The 20,000-nt window shown below is 47.2% G+C and overlaps 1 protein-coding gene across 2 annotated transcripts; it reads left to right on the forward strand.

Annotated features, from left to right (window-relative positions):
* The first annotated feature begins 13,662 nt into the window (after positions 1-13,662).
* On the forward strand, positions 13,663-19,353 carry CIB3 (calcium and integrin binding family member 3). Of its 2 annotated transcripts, XM_047698911.1 has the most exons (6): positions 13,675-13,801; positions 14,017-14,051; positions 15,735-15,846; positions 16,800-16,947; positions 17,838-18,033; positions 19,224-19,353. In XM_047698911.1, exons 1-6 carry the CDS (start codon positions 13,751-13,753, stop codon positions 19,243-19,245), a joined length of 564 nt encoding a protein of 187 aa, XP_047554867.1. In that variant the 5' UTR covers positions 13,675-13,750; the 3' UTR covers positions 19,246-19,353. The 2 variants fall into 2 exon arrangements, with proteins under 2 accessions (XP_047554875.1, XP_047554867.1); XM_047698919.1 differs by lacking the exons at positions 14,017-14,051; positions 15,735-15,846 and having other exon boundaries at positions 13,663-13,801.
* The last annotated feature ends 647 nt before the right edge of the window (positions 19,354-20,000 follow it).

The raw sequence follows: 20,000 nt of genomic DNA on the forward strand, positions 1-20,000 counted from the left end.
CGCCCGCCTCACTTCCTCTTGATTGGTTGAGCTGGGAGGCGCGCCTGCGCTCTTGGCATCCGAAGCAGGACCACACTTTCTGGTTGTAGGTGGGGCCTGGAGGGTCTGAGTGGATCTCATCCCTCGCGGGCAGTATCCTGCCACGATTGCGGCTGGATGCGCTCGTTCAGTTTGCCCGGCTTTGGGCCCCCTCGATCCAAGAAGCTCCTTTGAGGGGCTCCTCATTTCCTCCTCCTCTTTTCTTCTCCTCCTCCTCCTCTTCATTCCTCATCCTTTTTTTTTTTTTTTTTTTTTTTTAAATATTTATTTGAGAGCGAGAGCACACGCTAATGGCTAGTGGGGGAAGTGGCAGAGGGAGAGAGACTCTAAAGCTGACCTCACACTTAGCGGGGAGCCCAACGTGGGGCTTGATCTCAAGACCCCAGGATTTTGACCTGAGCTGAAATCGAGGGAGTGGGATGTGCAATCAGTTGAGCCACCCAGGTGCCCCAGAATCCCCAGTTCCTAAAACTGCAGTGTTCTCTTAAGTGTTTTGTGTGAACAGGGATGTTCCGTTCTCTTTTACTGCTGTATTTTGAGAGTTGTTTTGTTTCTAAGGTTTTATTTTTAAGTAATCTTTACACCCACGCTGGGGCTTGAGCTCACAACCCCAAGATCAAGTGTCATGTTCTGCTGACTGAGCCTGCCAGGCACCCCTGAGAGTTTGATAACCTAATTTTGTAAACCTAATCTGTACTTAACTAGTTTTTTCCGGTCTTGGTGAATGATGGTATTATGCGAAGTACATGTAAATCATATTTGAAAAAAAATTAAATATATCCTATTGAGGTATAATTTATAAACAGTAAAATGCATGCATTTTAATTGTACGTTTTGATGAATGTTGGCCTGTTTACACACCTTCGTAATGACCTCCGCATTCAAGATCTAGAACATTCCATCACCACAAAGTCCTTTGTTCCCTTTCCCAGTTAACCACCCACCCCCACCCCACCGTTCTCCTCAGGCAACTCTGAACCTGTTTTCTCTCACTGTAGATTAGATTTGTTTTTTGTTAAAAGTTTCATATACATGGAATTATACTATATGCATGGAATTATATACAATCTCTTGAGCTAGAGTTCTTTCAATGAGCATAATGTATTTGAAATTCTTCCTTTTTTAAAATTTATTTTATTTTATTTTATTTTTTATAAACATAATATATTTTTATCCCCAGGGGTACAGGTCTGTGAATCGCCAGGTTTACACACTTCACAGCACTCACCATAGCACATACCCTCCCCAATGTCCATAACCCCACCCCCCCCTCCCAAACCCCCTCCCCCCATCAACCCTCAGTTTGTTTTGTGAGATTAAGAGTCACTTATGGTTTGTCTCCCTCCCAATCCCATCTTGTTTCATTTACTCCTCTCCTACCCCCTTAACCCCCCATGTTGCATCTCCTCTCCCTCATATCAGGGAGATCATATGATAGTTGTCTTTCTCCGAATGACTTATTTCGCTAAGCATGATACCCTCTAGTTCCATCCACGTCGTCGCAAATGGCAAGATTTCATTTCTCTTGATGGCTGCATAGTATTCCATTGTGTATATATACCACATCTTCTTTATCCATTCGTCTGTTGATGGACATCTAGGTTCTTTCCATAGTTTGGCTATTGTAGACATTGCTGCTATAAACATTCGGGTGCACGTGCCCCTTCGGATCACTACGTTTGTATCTTTAGGATAAATACCCAGCAGTGCAATTGCTGGGTCATAGGGTAGTTCTATTTTCAACATTTTGAGGAACCTCCATGCTGTTTTCCAGAGTGGTTGCACCAGCTTGCATTCCCACCAACAGTGTAGGAGGGTTCCCCTTTCTCCGCATCCTCGCCAGCATCTGTCATTTCCTGACTTGTTAATTTTAGCCATTCTGACTGGTGTGAGGTGATATCTCATTGTGGTTTTGATTTGTATTTCCCTGATGCCGAGTGATATGGAGCACTTTTTCATGTGTCTGTTGGCCATCTGGATGTCTTCTTTGCAGAAATGTCTGTTCATGTCCTCTGCCCATTTCTTGATTGGATTATTTGTTCTTTGGGTATTGAGTTTGCTAAGTTCTTTATAGATTTTGGACACTAGCCCTTTAACTGATATGTCATTTGCAAATATCTTCTCCCATTCTGTCAGTTGTCTTTTGGTTTTGTTAACTGTTTCCTTTGCTGTGCAAAAGCTTTTGATCTTGATAAAATCCCAATAGTTCATTTTTGCCCTTGCTTCCCTTGCTTTTGGCGATGTTCCTAGGAAGATGTTGCTGCAGCTGAGGTCGAAGAGGTTGCTGCCTGTGTTCTCCTCAAGGATTTTGATGGATTCCTTCCTCACATTGAGGTCCTTCATCCATTTTGAGTCTATTTTCGTGTGTGGTGTAAGGAAATGATCCAATTTCATTTTTCTGCATGTGGCTGTCCAATTTTCCCAACACCATTTATTGAAGAGGCTGTCTTTGTTCCATTGGACGTTCTTTCCTGCTTTGTCGAAGATTAGTTGACCATAGAGTTGAGGGTCTATTTCTGGGCTCTCTATTCTGTTCCATTGATCTATGCATCTGTTTTTGTGCCAGTACCATGCTGTCTTGATGATGACAGCTTTGTAATAGAGCTTGAAGTCCGGAATTGTGATGCCACCAACTTTGGCTTTCTTTTTCAATATTCCTTTGGCTATTCGAGGTAAATTCTTCCTTTTTTGAAAAAAAAATTTTTTTTTTTTTTACTTGAGAGAGAGCATGCTATTGAGAGAGAGAGAGAGATGTGGGGTCCAATGCTGCCCAAGGCAGCCAGTTAACCAACTGAGCCACTCAGGTGCTCTGCTCTTGTTTGTTATAAAAGTACTCCATTGTATTGCTGAGTGTTATTTCACTGTATACATATACTAAATTTTTATTTTTATTTATTTTTTTAAAGATTTTATTTATTTGAGATCACAGAGATCACAGGGAGAGATCACAAGTAGGCAGAGAGGCAGGCAGAGAGAGAGGGAAGCAGGCTCCTCGCAGAGCAGAGAGCCCGATGCGGGGCTCTATCCCAGGACCCTGAGATCATGACCTGAGCCGAAGGCAGAGGCTTTAACCCACTGAGCCACCCAGGCGCCCCCATATACTAAATTTTTAAAAAATCCACTTATCTGTACGTGGGCACTTGGGTTTCTTCCAGTTTGGAGCCCTAATGAATGGAGCTGTTGTGAACATCAGTCTATAAGTCTTTGTATGGACCTAAGTTTCATTTCTCTTGGGCTCAGTTCTGATGCCTTCATTACTTTAAGTAGAATAGTAGCAAGGTTTGGTTTTTCTCATTTTAAAATGTTGAGTCTTGGGGCGCCTGGGTGGCTCAGTTGTTAAGCATCTGCCTTCGGCTCAGGTTATGATCCCAGGGTCCTGGGATCGAGTCCCGCATCGGACTCCCTGCTCAGCAGGAAGCCTGCATCTCCCTCTCCCACTCCCCTTGCTTGTGTTCCCTCTCTCACTGTCTCTCTCCCTCTCTCTGTTAAATAAATAAATAAAATCTTAAAAAAAAAAGTCAAGTCTCAGCCACTCTGTTTTGAGGGTTTGATAAGAGAAAATAACTGCATAAGATATACTGAAAACCCTGATCCAGCAGAGCCATAACACTTGGGGCTCCAATGAGTTGGGTTTTTTCATTCCCTGATAGCATAAGTAATTTGCTTATTGAATAAGCAGAGCTATTGTCATAACCGAAACATTCCTATTTTTCTTTCCTTCTTTCCTTTTAAGCATTATATTTCTCAGCATTTTAAGCATTATATTCCTCTGGCCCTGGATGAAAATGCTGTCAGGCCTTCCAGCTTTTCTCTCATTGTTTACGTGATATACGGTACTATTGTCACTTTAAGTAGTACATGGTTCTCAATTCAATATGTGGAAGGTGTGGAACTTGATCTAGGAAGAGTAGTCTCTCCTTTTCCTTAGCTGGGACTAACACACATTAAAAAAAAAATAAGGTGGGGCACCTGGGTGGTTCAGTAGGTTGAAGCCTCTGCCTTCAGCTCAGGTCATGATCCCAGGGTCCTGGTATTGAGCCCTGCATTGGGCTCTCTGCTCAGCAGGGAGCCTGCTTCTCCTCCTCTCTCTCTGTCTGCCTCTCTGCCTACTTGTGATCTCTCTCTCTCTCTGTCAAATAAGTTAATTAATTAAAAATCTTTAAAAAATTAAAAAAAAAATAAGGCAATGGGCCCAAAATGCCTTATGCTAATCACCACATCACCAAACAGAGACTTGACTTCATTACAGTTTTGGCTCTTCAGAAATGAAATCTTAAACCAGTCAATCAGGATTTCTCTGATCAGCACTAGGGAGGTAATCTGCCTGACAGGGTCATGGGATTGAGCCTGGAGTCAGGCTTTGCAATGAGCATGGAGTCGGCTTGGGATTCTCTCTCTCCCTCTGCCCAATCCTATCTTTCTCTTAAATAAATAAATTTAAAAAAATGGGATTTTAGGTCTTCTCCCCATCAGAATGTTGTGCTTTGCTTTTGTATGTTGAGCTAATACTAAGGGAAACAGAGAAGACTCTAAATCTCCCACAATCCTCTGCTGACATTAAAAATATACACACACATACATTCCATTCAGGAAAAGCACACAGGGGGCACCTGGGTGGCTCAGTGGGTTAAAGCCTCTGCCTTCGGCTCAGGTCATGATCTCAGGATCCTGGGATCAAGCCCCGCATCCGGCTCTCTGCTCGGCAGGGAGCCTGCTTCCTCCTCTCTCTCTCTCTGCCTGCCTCTCTGCCTACTTGTGATCTCTGTCTGTCAAATAAATAAATAAAATCTTAAAAAAAAAAAAAAAGCACACAGTATGGAAAAGGTTAAAAGGAAAAAGAAAAAAAACGTAGAAACGTCTCTTCCTACCTCTTTTCAAAATGATTAGCAATTTCATTTTTAATATTTTTCGGCACAAAAGTGTGTATGCCAACATCTGTATATCTGTGCAATGTTCTTTTATTTATGTCCTCAGTTTTTCATTTAGCAAACTGTCTTTTTTTTTTTTTTAAGATTTTAAAAATTTATTTTAGAGTGAGCTAGCGCGCGAGTGCGGGGAGGGGCATAGGGAGAGAGAGCCCGCTTCCCCCCCCCCCCCCCCCCCCCCCCCCCCCGCGAAGGGGACTCCACGCCGACACTGGAGCGCAGTGTAGGCTCCAATATTATCAAAATGTCTTGAAGCTCTTTACAAGGCCCCAGTTACCTCCACTCACCTTCCTCAAAGGCTGGGTGTTCTGAAGCTGAGTGAGGCCCTCCCTAACCAACGCTCATCTACTTGCCCACAAATCTCAGCTCACTTTTTCAATGGCCTGAATCCGTAGTATTATATACTACTGTACTACATATTCCAAGACTATGTACATTTGTGCATTTTAATTTAGGCTGCTATTGCCCAAATTGTGCCAAAGACTTTTGAGGGAGTGCGAAGGAGGGAGAAACAAGCCTTCCTTCAGGCGTTAGGCCAAAGGAGGGCTCTGGACTGACATTTCCAGTTCTACCTGCAGGGGGCAGCAAGAGACTGCCCAATTCTTCAGCCATAAACTCTACCCTTGGTATTCAAGAATTGGAAGAGAGCGGGGGCGCCTGGGTGGCTCAGTGGGTTAAGCTGCTGCCTTCGGCTCAGGTCATGATCTCAGGGTCCTGGAATCGAGTCCTGCATCAGCCTCTCTGAATCGAGTCCCGCATCAGCCTCTCTGCTTGGCAGGGAGCCTGCTTTCTCCTCTCTCTCTCTGCCTGCCTGTCTACCTGCTTGTGCTCTCTCTCTGTCAAATAAATAAATAAAATCTTAAAAAAAAAAAAAAAAAGAATTGGAAGAGAGCGTCCAGAGAGAATGGGTTTCCTGGTGCTGCCAGCCGGTCCGGGTTTGCTGGTGGGGTGATCCTTGACAGAATTCGCTCCTCGGGGAGGAATAGGACAGACTCAGCTGGGGAAATCCGTTCTCCCTCAGCCAGCCTAGCAAGTTTGACACTCCTCTCCGGCACTTCCAAGGCTGTGCTCCCTGCAGGAAGTGGCTTGATCTCTCTGAGCTTCTCTTTCCTCTTCTATAAAATGGGGCTCCTGCTGCCGCTGCTAACAACAGCTAATACCTCCCTTGAATTTCCATGGGTCATCTCATTTACTCCCAAAGCCACCCTGTTACACAAACCATCCTGATTTTACAGGTAGGGAAACTGAGGCACAAACTGTAATCCAATCTATGCTGATTGTTCCAGCCTTCCTTTTGTCACCACAGAGTGAGGCCATCCATTGTAAGATGAGTCACTATTTTATAAACCTCTGTGACAGCATTTCTCTACCTCTCCCCCCCCACCATTATCATCCCCTAAAGAGAACAGCCCCTAAAGAGAGCTCAATTCAATTTAATTTAAGGAGAGAAGTTCAGTATCACTGATGAGGTTTTTGTCAAAGATTGAGCTTTAAGGGACGCCTGGGTGGCTCAGTGGGTTAAAGCCTCTGCCTTGGGCTCAGGTTATCTCAGCAGGGAGCCTGCTTCCTCCTCTCTCTCTGCCTGCTTCTCTGACTACTTGTGATTTTTGTCTGTCAAATAAATAAGTGAAATCTTAAAAAAAAAAAAAAAGATTGAGATTTGGAGGGCCACAAGCCATTGAAACATCTAGGGTTTTTGTGTCCCCTCCTCCCAGAACCGATTTTCACCATCTTAGGAGCAATATTGCCCCCATTGATAATTAATGTTCTAAGAGGGGATTTGTGCTAAATTCCTGTGCTTTTGCTCACTTAAAATTGTTTGTTTGTTTATTTATTTATTTATTTATTTATTTATATTTATTTTTTTGAACATTTTATTTATTTATTTGACAGAGAGAGAGAGATCACAAGCAGGCAGAAAGAGAGGGGGAAGAAGGCTCCCCACTGAGCAGAGAGCCCGATGTGGGGCTCGATCCCAGGACCCTGTAAAATTTTTTATTTTATATCCACTTAAAGAGTCATGACATTTAGGGGCACCGGGGTGGGTCAGTGGGTTAAGCCGCTGCCTTTGACTCAGGTCATGATCTCAGGGTCCTGGGATGGAGTTCTGCATCGGGCTCTCTGCTCAGCAGGGATCCTGCTTCCTTCTCTCTCTCTCTGCCTGCTTCTCTGCCTACTTGTGATCTCTGTCAAATAAATAAATAAAATCTTTTTTTAAAAAAGTCATAACATTTAAATACACAGAGATTTTTATTATATATTATTTTTGCATATACATACAAAGAAAATACAATAAATCAGCTGAGGTTTTCTACGTGTCTTCAGACACAGTTACAAATCATCAATATCACTGTCCAACTGTAAGCGTCCACACTGGTGCTTTATCACATGACACTGCCCTCTGTACCATCGAGGACCCTGATAGGGAGGATTTCTTTAACACAATCTACAGTGTTTCCAAAGAATAGTGTATGGAAAGGGAAAGCAGTTACCCAAGGATGGGAAAACAGGCAAATGCCGCCATAATCCAAGAGATCAAGGTCAACATTGTCGGTGACATCATGTAGCTATCAAGTAACTCCAGGTATGATGTGATGAGGAGGATATCTCACCTCTGAGGTCTTCCCCCCAAAACCCATAAACTCAGTCCGATCAAGAGAAAATACCAAATAAAAATAAGGGACATTCTATACAGTACCTGACTGGTAATCATCAGGATTATAAAGGTCATGGGGGGAAAAAAGGACTAAAAAATCAAAACCAAATAAAACAAAACAGACTGAAGATCAGCAGCCTAAGATCCCAAGTGCGACGTGGGATCCTGACACAGAAAGAAGGACGTGACTGCATATGCACACCCATGTTCATAACAGCGTTATTCCCAGTAATCAAAAGGTGGAAAGACACCAATGTCCATTGATAGAGGAATGAATGAACAAAATGTGATCTATCCATACAATGGAATATTAGTCTTAAGAGGGAAAGGAATTCTGACATGCTACAATGTGGCTGAACCCGGAAGACATGCTGAATGAAGAAGCCAGACGCAAAAGGACAAATACCATATGACTCCATTTACATGAGGTTTCCAGAATAGGCAAATTCACAGAAATGGAAAGTGGGATGGTGAGTTCCAGGAACTGGGGGAGGGGAGAATGCAGAGCTGTTTAATGAGGACAGAGTTTCAGTTCTTCAAGATGAAAAGAGGTCTGGGGACAGATGGTGACAGCTGCCCAACAGTGTGAATGTATTCTATCCCACTGAGCTGTGCACTTATAAGTGGTCAAAATGGGGGCGCCTGGGTGGCTCAGAGGGTTAAAGCCTCTGCCTTCGGCTCAGGTCGTGATCCCAGGGTCCTGGGATTGAGCCCCACATCAGGCTCTCTGCTCAGCAGGGAGCCTGCTTCCCCCTCTCTCTCTGCCTGCCTCTCTGCCTACTTGCGATCTCTGTCTGTCAAATAAATAAAATCTTTTAAAAAAAGTGGTCAAAATGGGGAGCACCTGGGTGGCTCAGATGGTTAAGCATCTGCCTTTGGCTCGGGTCATGATCCCAGGGTCTGGGGATAGAGCCCCACGTTGGGCTCCCTGCTTGGCGAGGAATCTGCTTCTCCCCCTCCCTTAGCTTGCTGCTCCCTCTGCTTGTGTGCTCTGTCTCTGTCTCTCTCTCTCTTTCAAATGAATTTTTTTAAAAAAATGGTCAAAATGGTAAATGTTATGTGTACTTTACCACAATTTTCCCTCAATGGTAACATCTTACCAAACTCTAGTGCAATTTCACAACTGGGATATCGGCATTATTATAGGCAAGATATAGAGCAGTGCATTATCACCAAGACCCTTCTTGATGCACTTGATCTACACCCATCCCCCACCCCCACCCCATCCCTGCACACTGGCAGCCTGCTGTTCTCATTCCTATAATTTTGTCATTTAAAGAACACTATGTAAGTGGAAACTCACATTACATAACATTTAAGGATTGGCTTCGCCCCACAACAGTCAGCAGAATTCCCCAGAGATTCATCCAAATTGTCAGGTGTATCCCTTTTATCGCTGAACAGTGTTCCGTGGTTTGGATGGACCAGTTTGTTTAACCATTCATCTGTTGAAAGATATATGGGTTGTTTCCTGTTGGGGCTGTTTTGAATAAAACATCCATTACAGGTTTTTATATGAATGTAAGTTTTCATTTCTCTGGGATTTCCTGAGAGGGCAAGTGCTGGGTCCTATGGTGGTTACATTTTGTTTTTATCGTATTTTATTGTAGTAAGAGCACTCAACGTGAGCTCTAACCTCTTCATAAATTTTTAAGTGTTACAAAGCATTATCGTTGGCTATAGATATAATGTCCAGTAGACCTCTGGGACTTATTCGTCTTGCTTGATGAATCTTGCTTTGTGCCTGTTGGCTAGTAAGCCACTTTCTCCCTTCCCCCAGCCCCTGTGAACCACCATTCTACTTTCTCCTCCTGTAAGTGGAATCCCGTAGTATTTGTCTTTCTGTGACTGGTTTATTTCACTGAGCAAATGCACTCAAAGGTCACCCGTGTTGTTACATATTGCACAATTTCCTTCTCCCACCCCCTGCCATGCATATACGCCCTATTTTCTTTATCCTTTCATCCATCCATGGACATTTAGGTTGTTCCCATATCTTGGCTATTGTGAATAATGCTGTAGTGAACGTAAGAATGTTAATACCTCTTTTGAGATCCTGATTTCGTTTCTTCTGGATGTATACTGGCACCTATGGGAGATCTATTTTTAATTTTTTGGCACTTCCATACCTGTTTCCATGGCTGATGCTATGGAATTTGCATTCCAACACACAATGCACAGGGTTGCCATTTCTCTACATCCTCATCAACACTTACCGGCTTTTGTTTTTTTCATGATAGCCATCTTGATAGTGATATCTCACTGTTGTTTTGATTGGTTTTCCCCTTATGATTATTGAAATGCCGTATTGTCATTACGATTCTAAATTCTTTATCCTATATTACCAGGGGGGAAATTGTTGCCCACTATTTGTCATAATATAAGCTGGTATTTATCCATACAAAGATAAAATTAATTTATTTGTGCCATGAAAAATTATTTCTTGGAAATGCAATAAAGAAAAAAATCCCATGATTGGAGCTGGGTGAAAGAGAGGCAGCCTCTGGTGGCTGACCAACTGGAGGAGCAGCTTGGTAATTGTAATTAGTGCTTGGTGAGCTCCAACACAGAACCACCCTCCTGCTCTCCTCCAACTGCGTCAAACTTACTCCAGCCTCAGGACCTTTGTACTTGCTCTTCTCACTGCCAGGGACTCCCTTCCCACTCACGATTCCCTCAGTTCCTTCCAGTCACTACTCAAATATTGCTTCATCAGGGGGGCTTTCCTCTCCCAATCCATTTAGCCCAACCTCTTCTCTCTCTATCCCTGCCCCATTTTATTTTTCTTCCTGGAACTTAACACTCCTGACTAATTATGTGTTTATTTGGTTGCTTCCCCACTGGCACGGGAGCTCCATGAGAGCACTGCTTTTGTATCATCAGGACCTAGGACAGTGCCTGGCACACATTAGGTGCTCAATAATTAATTGTTTATGGGTGGGGAGGCACATAGCCAAATCACGGAGTCCCTGATAGGGTGAGGCATAGGAATCTGGACTTCAACCATGAGGCACTGGGGAGTAAGGAGGTGTTTGCTAATTCGTTTTCTTACTGTTTTCATTTTTTAAGATGTTTTTACATGCAAAAAAACTCACCCTTTTTGGTGTACAGTTCTATGAGTTTTGATAAACGAATATAGCCATGTAACCAATACTACAATCAAAATATAGAACAGTTTCATCTCCCCTAAGTTTCCCTTGTTCCTCCATCTGCAGCCCCTGGCAACCATTGGTCTGTTTTCTGCCCCTATAGTTTTGTCTTGTTGAGTATGTCGTACTGATGGAATCATCCAGTAGGTAGCCTCTTGAGTCTGGCTTCTTTCGGTTAGCCTAACGCATCTGAGGTTCTTTCATTTTGTGTGTATCTGTAGTTAATTCCGTTTTATGGTTGAGTAGTCATCTCTTGCATGTACGGACCCCAGTTTGTTTAACCATTTCGCAGGTGAAGAATATTTGCGTTGCTTCCAGGTTTTAGTCATTACGCATAAAGTCGCTATCGCTCTTCCCGTACAGATATTTTTAAAAACAGAGATATAATTCACCCACTCTACAAGTCACCCTTTAGAGTGTGCAGTTCAGTGAGATTTATCCCCTTCACAGAGTTGTGCAACTGTCACCACCGTCTAGTTCCAGAACATTCTTGTCACTCCAGAAGGAAATCCCACCCCCTTGAACAGTCAATCTCCCTCCCCCTCCCCCAGCCCCTTAGCAACCACTAAATGTGCTTTCTGTCTCTGTGGACTTGGCGCTTCTGAACATTTCATATACATGGAATCACTCACTAGGTGGCCTTTTGTGTCCGACTGCTTTCACACAGTGTGGTATTTTCAAGGCTCATCCACGTTGTGGCAAGCATCAGTGCTTCATTCCTTTTATACGACTGGATAGAATTCCGTTGTATAAATGGACCACGAGGGACGCCTGGGTGGCTCAGTGGGTTAAGCCGCTGCCTTCGGCTCAGGTCATGATCTCAGGGTCCTGGGATCGAGTCCCGCATCGGGCTCTCTGCTCAGCAGGGAGCCTGCTTCCCTCTCTCTCTCTCTCTGCCTGCCTCTCCGTCTACTTGTGATCTCTCTCTGTCAAATAAATAATAAATAAAATCTTAAAAAAAAAAAAATAAATGGACCACGATTTCTTTTTTTTTTTTTTAAGGAAAATTTTTTTTAAGGTTTTATTTATTCATTTAACAAAGAGGGAGAGTACAAGCAGGGAGAGCACCAGGCAGAGTGGGAGGGAGAAGCAAGCTCTCTGCTGAGCCAGGAGCCGGATGTGGGACTCCATCCCAGGACCCTGGGATCATGACCTGAGCCAAAGGCAGACACTTAATGAACTGAGCCACCCAGGTGTCCCACGAACCACAATTTCTTTATCCATTCATCCACCGACAGACATCTGGGTTGTTTCTACTTTGGGGCTATTTTGAATAATGCTGTTATGGACATTCACATACAAGTCTTTATGGGCACATACATTTTCAATACTCTCCACCTCGGAGTGAACATTTCGGGGTCATATGTTAACTCTATGTTTAACTTTCTAAAGAACTGCCAAACTGTTTTCCAAAGCAGCCGCACCATTTTGCATTCCCACCAGCAGTGTATGAGTGTTCCAGTGTCTCCACATCCTGGCCAGCAACTTGCTATTTTCTGTCTTTTTTTGTTGTGATCCTGGGGTCCAGGGATTGAGCCCCGCATTGGGCTCCCTGCTCAGTGGGGAGTCTGCTTCTCCCTCTCTCTGCCCTTCCTCCAACTCGAGCTCTCCCTCTCTCTCAAATAAATAAGTAAATAAGTAAGATCTTCAGAGGGAGAAAGAATCTCAAGCAGACTCCGTGCTGAGCAAGTAGCTGGACATGGGGCTCAATCTCGTGACCCTGAGGTCATGACCTGAGCTGAAACCAAGAGTCAGAGGCTTAACTAACTGTGCTACCCAGGCACCCCTATAGGAACGTTCTAATCCATTTTCCAGAATGGCTGGACTTTCAGCAACACCACCAGCAATTAATAAGAGCTCCAGTTCCCTCACATCCTCTCCAATACTTGATATTGTCAGGGATTTTTTTTCTTTTAAATCATCCCAAGGAGGTCTTTAAAGCCTAATCATAGTCACATTCTACAAGATGGCCTCACACACTGGGCGGAGGAGAGTTGATGAGACTAGGAAGAACGTGATGGTCCAGGCCAGAGAGAGTGGGAATGAGGGAAGGGGAAGATCCCAGAGCAGTTCAGTGGGGGGTGGGGTGTCATAGTGGAAAAGGCTGAGCAGGAGAAGAAAGTGGAGGGACAGGAGAGACCCAAAGGAAGAAGACCGTGGAGCACCCGGTTGAGGACTTTTGACCCCCAGGTGTTCTGCCCCAAAGGATTCTGGGTCTTAATAAGGTTGGCAGCTGCTACATTGTATCTATCTACCCATTGAGGATTCATGGTGAACATTAGCATGCTAACTGCTCTGAAAAAGTCCTGCAATAAAGTATTCTGTTTGGTATTATTTAACCGACTGTTCTCTAACTTACACCTTGGATCACTTTTCTTAAGCTGTAACATCAACAATCATCATCATCACCTTCAATGTACATCTGGGGACCTCTTTAGCTTGTTTGCCCAGTTATTATGCTCCCAGTGCCTAAAACTGGCTTAAACCAAAGGGTTAAAAAATTTTTCTTTGGTTGCATTAATGGTCTCGTTAGATCTTCAGGATGACTCGATGAGTTAGGTACTAATATAACTTCCATCTTACAAACGAGGCTTACAGAAGTCAGGTGACGTGTCTAAGGCACAAAGCTGGTGGGTGGATAGGTGGTATTTGAGCTGGGATCCGCTTGCTGTCGCCCCATCACTCTGCCTGTCTCTGGAAGGGGCCCCATACCCCCAGCCTCACCCAGTCATGACAGATGTGGTCTGCTGTTCTGGGACCTCCTGCAGTCCTTCTTGTCCTGGTAGCCATGAACGTACTCGGAGAGCTCAGCTGTAACTTGATCTTACCAGACTGGGGGTGACAGGGCGGGTGGGCAGGTGACGCCAGGGCAGGGAGATTTGCCCAGACACTGGTGTGCAGCCGCCTGGAAGCCCGTGTGGTCCTGAGGAGACTGGGGAGCTTCGGGAGTTTGTCTCAGAGTCTTGGCAGTGGTCTTCAGCATGGGCAACAAGCAGACAGTCTTCACTCATGAGCAGCTGGAAGCGTATCAGGTAGGGGTGATCGGCTGGACCCTCAGGAGGTTTGGCAGCCTTGGCTTCCTGGCCTGAGAAGTGGGGACAGCATCATTTGTCCTGGGTGTGCAGCCAACAAGCATTCCTGGTGTAGCTCTGTGTGCGAGAACAGGCAGAAATGGCCGTGCAGTGGGAGGGAGAGGAAGGTGGCCTCTGAGGCAGGCTCTGGGCCAAGCCAACATCTCTCTCTGCAGGACTGCACCTTCTTCACAAGAAAGGAAATCATGAGGTCAGTCCAGGGAGAAAAGGAGGAAGATCTGGAAACACCTTTCTCTCCTTCGCTGGAGGATGTTTGCCAATGACCAGGACTGAGTGCCCCATGGTGGTTAAAACACAAAGGGAGGGATTGCGGGCATGGTCAGTGGACGGAGGCCGAGATGGGGATGCTGAGAAGCCACATCTTGTCACATCGTCACTGTCTCTAGGTTGATTAGCTTGGGCTTTCTCCCAAGGGTTGTGGGGAGTCATGGAGAGTATGTGAGCAGGGGTGCGGTGGGGGTGGGTGGGAAGGACAGATCTGCATGTTAGAAAGATCCCCCCTGAGGCCAGTGTGAGGAGGCTGGGACTAGAGGCTGGGCACCTGGGGGCAGAGGCTAGAAGCAGCTGTGGGTTGCGGGGGTGGCATCCAGGTAAGGGTGCGGGTAGGCAGTCTGTGGCCGCTGCAGGTTGTTAGCATGAGCTAGAGAGGCATAGATGGGTATCCCACGTTACTGCTCAGTGCCCACGCAGCCATTGTCCAGAGGCCCCGACCCATGAACTCGGAGCTATGAAACCCAAGCCGGCCGGGGTTCAGATACAGAGTGATAGGGGCCAAGGCCCGAATTGTGTGGGCACGGTATATCCATTATTGATGGGCACACCTTTCACCAGTGAGCCCCATTGTCTGGGTGAGGACAGCTCATAGGGTCACCCTGGCCATCAGGATCAGATTACTGATGGGGAAACTGAGGCTTGGACAGGGGAGGCTGACCCCAGCTCTGCAGATGGGCAGAGCTCCAAGGAGTTAGAGGGCTGACATTTCGTCTGCCCAAGCTTCTTGTTTATCAGCAGAATAACTCAAGCTCAGAGGGGAAGAGGAAAATGCTCACAGCCATGCAGAAGCCCAGACCCAGACTGTACCCTGAGGGGGCCCGGACAGGGACCTGGGTGGTCAGGACTGAAATCCCAGATACCTCCTCCTCGAGTTCCTAGCCATCATATGACCCAGGGGCTCCCATCTCCCTTGGAATCAACCCTTAGCAGCTTGGGGACCTCTGACTCACCAAGGATAGTTTCACCAAGGCTGCTGCTTTTCATGCCCCCAGTGAAGATAGGGTGACAGCAGGTGAGGACATTGGAGTGGAGAGCTCACCTCACCAACTAGGTGGTGTCGGTGGCATTTGGTATTTTGCAAAATGTCTTGCATGCATTAAAAAAACCCTAATATTGGCCTTTTGTCTCTGCTCTGGCCCAGTTAAGGAATGCTTGCATTAGGGGGGTGAGAGAAGGAAAATGTGAGAATGGGGGGTCTCTAGAGCCAGCGGCCAACAATGTGATGATACTCAGAGATTCAGAGATTCACTCAGACTCTCTGAATTTTGATGTGAAACGATCTCACCTTAAGCACACTACCTTTTGCCATCCCCACCTGCCTGGTCAGCTCCTACTCATTCTTCAAAGCCCAGTATCAATGTCCCCACTGAGTTTCCCCTAGCTCTGGGGCCCTCTCCACTATGGCCCTGTCCCCAGGGGGTAGATGTGCCTATGTTTGGCTCTGTGTGCTTGAGGACTGGGCCTAGAGCTGATGACTCTTGGGGACCCACGATCCTTCAATCCTCCCGTGTGGAGTGAGCAGTGGCAAGAATGAGAGAAAGGGAACAAGTCCTCCCCATGCCATCTCCAGCCCTGCCCGGTGTTTCCCTCCCCATACCAGGCTCTTCTATCGCTACCAGGACCTGGCTCCCCAGCTCGTTCCCCTCGACTATACCAGCAGCCCTGATGTGAAGGTGCCCTACGAGCTCATCAGCAGCATGCCCGAGCTGAAGGTATCCGCGGGCCATTGGGCAGGCAGGGAAAAAATAGTAAGGATACCTGCTGTGGCATTCCTATGAAGTGGATGCATTTTACAGATGTAAGAAGTGAGGTTCAGAGAGGTTAAGAAACTTGGTCATGGTCACACAGCTAGGATGTGACAGAGACAGGATTCAGACCGGGGGTCGTTGGAACAATGGGATGAGATAATGCTGGTGAAGGGCTTGGCACGGAGTCTACGGCATGGCAAGTAGTCAGGGAACGTGAGTTCTGCTTTTCATAGCAAGAGCCTCTAAAAAGGCAGGTCCTTCTCAGCTGGATGTTTGTCACATAGTTTGTGCTGCCGAAGGGGATTTGTGGGGTGAGTGACTGAGCAGAGATGATTTTACCACAAGGGACAGAGACCTCATTGGAGAGGGACAAAATGTATTGGAACACCGGAGGAGAAACCCCAGGGGGCAGAGCTATTACCAGGTCTGGCTGGAACCCGGGTTTCTGAGGGTGTGCTCAGGAGTCTCCCTCCATCTCTCAGCTTCCCCCAGGAAGGGGCTTTAGTCTCAGGCAGCCTGTCTGCCCGAGGTGGTGAAGGGAAACCCCGGTGGTCCCAGATCCCTCCTGCCAGTTCTGCAACCACCCGACACCAGGTCCCTCCAGCTCCATCTTCCAGGGCAGCCTCTGATTGGCCAGTTTGAGTCACGCTACCTACCCCAGAACCAATCATGGTTGCCAATGGTAGCGCTGTCTGATTGGGCTCAACCAGGTCACGTGGTTCCATCTGGAGCCACAAGTGGGGTCAAGGACACCCAGACCACAGGTCCAGCGCAAGGAGTTGCCTGAAGGCCACGGGCGGGAGGAAGTTTGAAGTTGGGGGGTACTTGAAGGTTTCAGGAAGGCGGGTGCTGAGAGCGTTTCCATAGGGAGCCCAGAGTCCCGGGTCAGGGATGGCCTCCCGGTTTCCTGCCTCCAGGACAACCCGTTCCGCCAGAGGATTGCCCAGGTGTTCTCTGAGGACGGGGACGGGCACATGACCTTGGACAACTTCCTGGACATGTTTTCCGTGATGAGCGAAATGGCTCCCCGCGACCTCAAAGCCTATTATGCTTTTAAAATTTATGGTGCGTGCAGGGCATGGGGGTGGGGGAGCGTGGGAGTGGGGTGGAGAGTGGGAACAAGACCCTGTCTGGGGCCAGAGGCTGCGCTGCCATCACTGATGTCTCCCCGGGGGTTTCGAAGCCCTGCGTGGCCCTGTCCTGCACACTTGGTACTTGCTCTCCTCACCCCCTTACTTACTCCTTTCCAGCCACACTGGCCTTCCTCTTCCTCCAACACTCCAAACTCTTCCTCCCTCCGGGCCTCTGCATCTGCTGTTCCCTCTGCCTGCCAACACCTTTTCCTTGACTCCTGCTCATCTTGAAGTCTAGGTCAAAAGCAGTAACACCCTCAATCACTCTCCACCCCATATCCTAGTTCCCTCCCAGCACGGAGCAGTGCTGCTTAATTTCTGTTCATAATCTGTTCATTTCTTATGGATTTCTCTCTGATGAGACCCAAGGGCAGCAACAGTGTCTGTTTTCTTCCCCACTGGTCTCTCATGCCTGGCAAAAAGTAGGTGCTCAATAAATACTTGTTGACTCACCGAATGAATGGAAATTTATCACAGTGCCTGGAACATAGTAGGTGCTCACTAAAAACCTGTCGAATTAACGGAACTTTGTCACAGATGAAGAACATAATAGGCACTCTCTAAATCCTTATTGAGTGAGTAGATGAAAAACAGTCACATATGCCTGGCACATAGTAGGGGCTCAATAAATACTTGGGAAGTGAATGAATGACCTCCCACCAGGACTCTGCTCAATTCCAAAGCAAGACCTGGCTATTATCGCAGGGTCTTGGGTTCTCTCCAGTTCCTCAGTTTGCTCCTCTGTAACATGGGGTCAAGAGGCCCAACCTGCCTGTGCCCAGCTGTGCCCCCACTCCATATCCCCTCCATCCCACTGCACAGACTTTAACAATGATGGCTACATCTGTGCGTGGGACCTGGAGCAGACAGTGACCAAGCTGACGCGGGGGGAGCTGAGTGCTGAGGAGGTGAGCCTGGTGTGTGAGAAGGTGCTAGATGAGGCCGATGGCGACCACGATGGGCGGCTGTCCTTGGAAGACTTCCAGAACATGATCCTGCGGGCACCTGACTTCCTCAGGTGTGACACTCCTTGCCACTTTGCATGTCTGAGAGGGGCTCCTACAGAACTAGTTCACAGACTCCATTTGTGAAAGTTCCTCTGTTCATTCATTTGTGACCTTGGAGAACTTTCCCAGCCTTCCTGGCCTCAGTCCCTGCATCTTTAAAATGGGGATAATTGGGGACCCTGTGAGTGACGCCCTGTGGGTGGATGCAGCTCTTTGGGTGAATGCAACATGGCTGGTCTTCAGCTCTCTCTTGCCTGAACATTTGGCAGTGAACAGAGTGTACAACTGTACTAGGCAGTCCTGGAGAGAATCAGAGCCCCCATCGTAGGGCTGATAGCCAGTTAATACAGGGGGTGGCCCAGCCACCTGTTTTTGTACCTCCCGTGAGCAAAGAATGATTTTTATGTTTCTTAAATGGCAGGGGAAAGATTAAAGACTAACAGTGCTCTGTGACTCATGAAATGGATATGAAATTCAAATTTCCGTGTCCAGCAGTGGTTTATTGGCACACGGCCAGGCCTGCTTGTACTTGGATTGGCCATGGTTGCTTTCGAGCTACAAGGCCCAGCTGAGTCCTTGCATGAAGCTGGAAATACCAACCATTTGGCTCTTTATGGGAAAAGTTGGCCGATCCCTGAGTTAGTACATGGAAAGACTTTACGGCAGGGTTGGCACACAGTAGATGTTCAATATCTATGTGCTGGGGTTGCAGTCGTGGCTATTACTACGTGTCCTGACATGCACAGAGGGCACCCCCACCACCTGGAGAAGCACGGCTGGTCTCTTAGCGTACAGAGACACGAATAATGACAACTGAATGAACCCTACGGAAGACAGCATCTCTGTGTGACAGTGCCCTGTGCATTTGCCCCCTTGGCCCTCATTATAGCCCCAAGCAGAGGGATGGCTATTATCCCCATTTTACAGAGAAGTAAACTGAAGCCCAGGGGTAGCCACTCACTCAGAGTCCCACAGCAAGTCTGCGGCGGAGTCAGAATGTCAACTCCCGTCCAAAGAGGTGTGCTTTCCACTCCTGTGGGGGTCGAGGGGGGCCACAGCCTGGGGTTCTTGAGGGGATCCATCTCCTGCTGTGGTTCCTGGCCTCAGGGAGTCCCTGCAGGAGAGTTCGGGGATGCGGGGTGGGGGGACAAAGGAGGGCCACCTTCTCTGCCTGATGACTGACTCTCCTTTTTGCACCCAGCACCTTCCACATCCGCATCTGAGCGCACCATGGAGGAGAAGCCAGGTCAGAGGAGGACGGGGTGACCCCTCACTCCACGGAGGAATCCGGTCTCCCTGGGTTCCAGGAATAAACACACATCATTGAGTCACATCTGCTTGGAGGACACGTGTTTCACCTTAAACCTGCCGGATGGGAGAGAGGAAGCCTGGGCTCTCACCTCTGCCCTCACTGCGTGACCCTGGGTGGGGCTGTGCCCTCTGAACCCTGATCTCCCCATTTATACTAGGGAGTGGCTGAATTCTAGATCTCTGTCCACCGTGAGGGCTGGAGGTGCACTGGTGGCTGTGAGTTTTGGGGGGCAGAGACCAGATGTGGAGATCACACCCATGGGATCTCACCCCCGGGCCTCCCAAGGCTGAACCCTGCCTCCAACCTCTCAAGCCCCCTCTTTCCTCCCAATCCTTGAGCTTCTCAAAGGGACCAAAGCTTTAACTCCATGCTCATTCATTAGAACAGCCAGAGGAGGTCTCTGGGGGAGGTGGCAGCAATGTCATTCACTGAGGCTGGCACTGTACAGTTTACAAAGCACTTGTCTCTCTGCCATTGCATTGGCTGCCTGTGGCATCCCGGCAGGGTTGACTGAGAAGCAATCACACTTCATTCGGAGGGAACGGACTTATTAGCCCAAGGCCACACCTCACGTCATCTGTAAAGGCAGCCTTGAGCCCAGGCTCACCTCTTTCCAGATCCCAGAATATCTACACTTTGAGGATTTGAGAAGCCCCACACCCACTC

Source organism: Lutra lutra, chromosome 1 (assembly GCF_902655055.1).
Source record: "Lutra lutra chromosome 1, mLutLut1.2, whole genome shotgun sequence".
NCBI classification, from domain to species: domain Eukaryota; kingdom Metazoa; phylum Chordata; class Mammalia; order Carnivora; family Mustelidae; genus Lutra; species Lutra lutra.